This window comes from Trachymyrmex septentrionalis, unplaced genomic scaffold, assembly GCF_001594115.1.
Source record: "Trachymyrmex septentrionalis isolate Tsep2-gDNA-1 unplaced genomic scaffold, Tsep1.0 scaffold20, whole genome shotgun sequence".
In the NCBI taxonomy this organism is placed as follows: Eukaryota; Metazoa; Arthropoda; class Insecta; order Hymenoptera; family Formicidae; genus Trachymyrmex; species Trachymyrmex septentrionalis.
Window position 1 is genome coordinate 5,425,140 of NW_017305180.1, and position 5,200 is coordinate 5,430,339.

Here is a 5,200-nt window from a genome sequence, read left to right on the forward strand (position 1 = left end):
ATAGATACATAAAAATTTTGTGGATTGCTTAGAAGTTGCAACTCTATATTGTCTAAGAAATATCTATAAATATTTATTAAAATATCTGATAAAGTAGCATTAAAAATGATAATTTCCTGGAAATATCCGAAAATATATGTACTTTCCATTGATGCCGATATACCTTTCCCTTACTTCAAAAGTGACACAATTAAAAAAACGTAATTTTCAAATTATTATCATGAATGAGTTAACATTGCTTATCAAAAATAAACTAATTTAACATAAAAAAAATTATCAAAATTGTCGCAATTAAAAAAGGAAGTTAAAGAGTTATAAAACAAAAATGATAAAAATGACATCTGATCATGTTAAAATATACTTTTTTTTTGCACACGATATTATTATTTGATTAATCAATTATTTTCTACCAAGCCGAAAAATAGTTTCTCCCCATTTTTGAAAATTTAGTCTTTTAAGTTGAATTACTCTTGAAATAAAAGAGCGTAAAAAAAATATATAAACTATGCGTAAATGTACAAATTATACTACATATAAATATTGTAAAAATGTATATTTACCACGTATGTGAATGTAAATCGTGAATGACACAATTTCAAGTGCTTTAGAAGCGAGTACAATTTGCCGCAATCCAACGAGCACCAGGGGCAGTGTAGGTCTTCGCAGGCCTCCGTTTGCTGCCGGCTGTTATTGTTGTACAAAAATTGATAGACTATCTGCTGAGTTCCGTTAGCATTAGTGTCCACCTTCTCGTTGGAGATGCTCATTCTCGACGAGGGCGTTAGCGGACTAGGCGTTGGCAGTGTCGCGTTATTATTATTATTATTATTTGTGCTATTGTTATTGTGATTTACGGAAGAGGAACGTTCAAAACCAGCTGAAAAAATAATGTTAAACATTTAAAGCGACGTTTTTGTGTGATTCAGTGCATATATTGCATATAGTTTCGTTCGCAAAATAACTATAGAAAACTGACCGTTGGCTGACCGATTCTCTTTATTGTCACCGCTCGGTATTTGAGGTATCGGCATCGGTCTATCCACCAGACCGTTGCTCGGTTCCGTCGTCCAACTGAGCCGAAATTTTAACGTCGGTCCTTGCCTAAACATGTCGAATGGTTCGCATTCTTTGATGTCGACCATAGTTTCCCAACAGCTGTGTTTCTTGGGACTGGACCTAATATTGGTCTGTACTTCCTGCAAACCTAACTCATACTCGCCGTCCGTCAACAGGCATCGATTGTGCTTATCGTACACGGTAAGCTCCGAACCATATTGTTTCACTTCTTCGCCATTGACCTTTATCATACCCGTTGACGATTTACGACGCTTTTGAGCTGGTTCTGCAAGATATGGCTTGTAATATTCTGCGAGTTAATTGCGCTGACTCTCACTCTTACCTTCTAAATCACAGTTAGTTATAAGGCAGCCATTGTTAGACATGCAGTAAACCCTGAGCAAAAGCATATAAGTCTTTGCTATGTGACCATTATTTAAGCAGAATGATTCATTAGGTATGGAAATTGTGGATGCCTTCGGTGGAGGTTGACTCTCGGAAGGATTGATTGGGACCTCGCTTGTACCGACTGAAACCTAAATAAATGTTATCTTAATCGAGAGCCGATTCAACAGAAAACTTAACTAGATCAGTATTTTGAACTATAAATTTTTAATCTGGTAGATATCAAACTTACTTGCATGACAGGTGAGCTAACATCTTTTCTTTTCTTGTGGCAAATTTTCAACAACAATGTTTCCACTTTGACAGGATCCTGCGATATTTCAGCTACAAACATCACAATCTTAAATTAGAGCTTTTCATATACATATAAGAGAAACAGGTTGCATAATCGAGACTTACCCTTTTTGTCATAAAATCCTAAAAACGTAAGAGTCATGTATCCGCGAACACCGAGATTCTGTTCATGTTTCTTTTTCGCTATTAATTTATCCAGAATCGTATCAACCTTAAATCCTCGTCGTGACTTGTGACTTCTGGACATACGTTGCCGCATATACGTTAAGTTTCGATATAGAAATATTGGCTAAAAAGAAACGTTAAATTTTAATGTACATCTATTGCCCAGGAAAAATTGATAATTGCTCCTTAAATAATTTAAATTTTTATAATATAACTTTTTAAATTTAAATTTTATACCTACCATGCTACATAAATTTTACATACAGAAATTTTGAAAAGCATTAATATTAATAAAAGCATAATTTATAAAAGTATAAATTACGATTGAGGTAATATAATCAACCCAAAGGAACATTTATTAACTTACCTTTATGAAATGCTTCATATTACGGTTATTTATATTCGTATATATCGTTACGTTTTTTTAAAACTTTTGATACACCATATTTATAAAATTATACACATGTATAATAAAAAAACGGACAAAATATAATTAACGCTTTGAGGGCAACGCAAGTTAAAATTATAAGCAAACTGAGGATGAAAAAAAAATATTATTTACTCACTGAAATTTGATTTCTTGTGCGGAGGAACCGGTAAATCTGTGTTGGTTCTGAAAAAATGAAATATAAAAGTTACATATTGTAAAGTTAAATTAATAAGACGTTAAATCAATTAACTAATAAATTAAAATAAGTTACATAATATGTAAAGTTACAATCCAGTACATAAATTTATTTATTATTATGATGGAAAACATTCTAAATAAATAATATTTTTTTCTTTGTAATTTTTCTTCAACAATTTTTACATTAATGTGCATTATTTTTATATATGTTTAAAAATAGCTTCTGTAATACAAAAGAAGTTAAATATGTTATTTACAATTAACTTTTTAAATTTATTATACGTTGGATTTTGATAAAATATTAAAATAACTCAAATAAAAAGGAAACATGTTATATAATTAACAATTATGATTAAAATATAAATCATAAAGAATAATTAAAATTATAATTTACTCATATCGAAATAATATCTATTTTCTTAATTTAACAAAAATTAATCTTGCTATGTAATTTAACAGTACATTTGCTTTTGTTAGAAATGAAATCCTATTCATAACCAGATGTGTTAATACGGAATTAATTCCCTAGATGGCCTTAAGCGAATTGCTTTCTCGCGTTTAAAATACATCTCATAGAATTTAAAAGCAACTTCGACCAATACAGAAAACGATCCTTCAATCAGGTATCAAAATGGGACGTGATGAATGGGTTCACTCAAATTTATTTGAGACGCCTGCACCCTCCTTGTTACGACGCAAGCAGGTAAAACCCCTCTGATCCCATTGTTTTTTTTTTTTTTTTAATTTTCATAGCGTTAACAGTTTCGAACTCAAAAATTTCTCACGTTGCTCACAAAAAAACAAAAACCATACGCATTTTATTTAGGAAAAAATTCAGACTTCGCGAAATTGTGTTTCTCTTCTGATTGAGCTCAGTCGTGCTGATTTTGGATTCTTCAAATTGGATACTCGGGATTCATTGAAGATTTTTTGTATTAATTTCTTAAATCCGAGAAGGTTGGTTATTTACTGGTTCAACTAATTCAATTAAGTCGTGATATCGTGACCTGCCTAAGCAGTTGGAAATCCGAAAGAAGAAAAATTAAAAGGAAAAAAATTACAATAAGATATTTAATTCGTGTCGAGAGCAGCCTGAATTAGTCTAATTCTCCGTAAATCGCTAAATCGCGTAAAAAGAGTCGTCATCATTTTCTTTTCTTCGCGTATATTTTCCGCGTATTTAGCGTACGTCCAAGGATGTTCTCCTCTGGAATACTTCGGAGGAGGGAATCGCTCGATCTGTTTCGCAATAGCCAAGCATGGATGACAGGTGTCCGTGCGTTTTGGAAGCGGTGGAGGGCGCGGAGACGGAAAGAACGAACCGACGCTCGCCACGGTGTGGCGGGCGCTCCAGTTGACTCGCGGTGGATAGGGTTAGGTCCGGTCGCGACAGCGGCGACGGCGACAGCGGCAACGAGATAACGGCGGCGGAGGGGAAGGAGGGCGTCACGCGCCCTCCGCGGCAGGGTCGTCTGAGGAGGTATCGGTGTGGGGGTGACCGGCAGAAGAAGTCGGAGACCTTTTATCGCGACGGAGCGACGCACGCCACCGATAGGCGGCAAAGAGGTAAGGGGCCCACACGGGGCGAAAGACCGCGATATGTGTTTTTTTTTTTTCACTTACTTTCGAAGGCCTGCAGAAAGAGTTCGTGGTCAGCCTGGATCTGGTCCATACGAGGTCCCTTCTGCCCATCGAGATCCTTTTCCCGCTTCTTCGGCGGCATTTTCGCGCGGTCCTCCGTGCACGATAAGCTTCCCCCCGCGGTAACTCCAACTTCTCTCTCGTGGTCGCGCGAAAGTTGCGACGCGACAACGACAACACCCGCCCCGCGCGAAAACTGCGGCGCTCCGGCGGCCTCCACGGCGACTGGTGCGTCCTCTCGCGGCGCGCCATGTATCTCGTCAACGCATCATCGTGAACAATCGTGAAGTTGGTGACGTTGAGATGGACGGACTATTGCACGATCCTTGAGAAAACTCGGTATGTACAACTCTGTGAGAGTGGCGGAATCGCGAATTGTCGACGACAACGCATTGTTTTTTTTCTCTTTTTCTCCTGCACTTAAGCCTAAGCTATATCCACACAACTTATATAGCTGCATAAATGTGTATGCACAAAGAAAATTATCCAATCGCATTTTTCTTATAAAAACGCACGTAAAATATGATTAGATAATTTTCTTTACGCATATGTTTGTGCGGCTATGCAAGTTTGCGTGGATATATTCATTAGGTACAACTATAATACCCACAATAGAAAGAATAAGGAATTAGGAATAAAGAATAAGTGATTTTAACCTATCAGAAATCGGATACATCGGAATACTTTCTAATAGATTGAAATCGTTTATTCTTTATTCCTAATTCTTTATTCCTTTTATTGTGCGCAGGGCCTTATTCCTTATTTCTAATTCCTTATTTCTGCTATTGTGCATGTGCGCAGAGCCATAAGATATATTCACATAGGGTACGTTCGGGGAGCCCGCTACTAGCGCTCTCGAACGCTAACGCTGTTCGGAGAGCTCCCTATGAAGTTGTCCGTGACGTCATTGTCGGTAGCATTTGCCGCCATAACTTGCGCCACCAACCTCTTGCCTTCGAAATAGTAGCGTTAGCGTTTGTGAGTTTCATGAACGCTAATAATAGTGAAGGT

The 5,200-nt window shown here is 36.7% G+C and overlaps 2 protein-coding genes across 5 annotated transcripts in view; one reads left to right on the plus strand and one right to left on the minus strand.

Annotated features, from left to right (window-relative positions):
• Window positions 1–4,406, minus strand: part of LOC108747731 (polycomb protein suz12-B) — a 6,813-nt gene extending 2,407 nt beyond the window's left edge. The window contains exons 1-7 of one of the 2 annotated variants that reach the window (XM_018485404.1): window positions 4,172–4,406; window positions 2,487–2,533; window positions 1,861–2,044; window positions 1,694–1,785; window positions 1,400–1,592; window positions 977–1,342; window positions 561–877 (exon numbers count right to left, since the gene is read on the minus strand). In XM_018485404.1, coding sequence (XP_018340906.1) covers window positions 561–877; window positions 977–1,342; window positions 1,400–1,592; window positions 1,694–1,785; window positions 1,861–2,044; window positions 2,487–2,533; window positions 4,172–4,271 — 1,299 coding nt within the window. In that variant the 5' untranslated portion in view covers window positions 4,272–4,406. The remainder of the gene's footprint in view (window positions 1–560; window positions 878–976; window positions 1,343–1,399; window positions 1,593–1,693; window positions 1,786–1,860; window positions 2,045–2,486; window positions 2,534–4,171) is intronic. The other variant, XM_018485403.1, reaches the window with a different exon arrangement.
• LOC108747732 (regulator of nonsense transcripts 3B-like) overlaps window positions 3,958–5,200 on the plus strand; it is a 7,907-nt gene continuing 6,664 nt past the window's right edge. For 2 of the 3 annotated variants that reach the window (XM_018485406.1, XM_018485408.1), the window contains exon 1: window positions 4,490–4,528. The gene's annotated coding sequence lies outside the window, so the exon portion shown is untranslated. Of the gene's footprint in view, window positions 4,115–4,489; window positions 4,529–5,200 lie in introns of those variants that run through there. The other variant, XM_018485407.1, reaches the window with a different exon arrangement.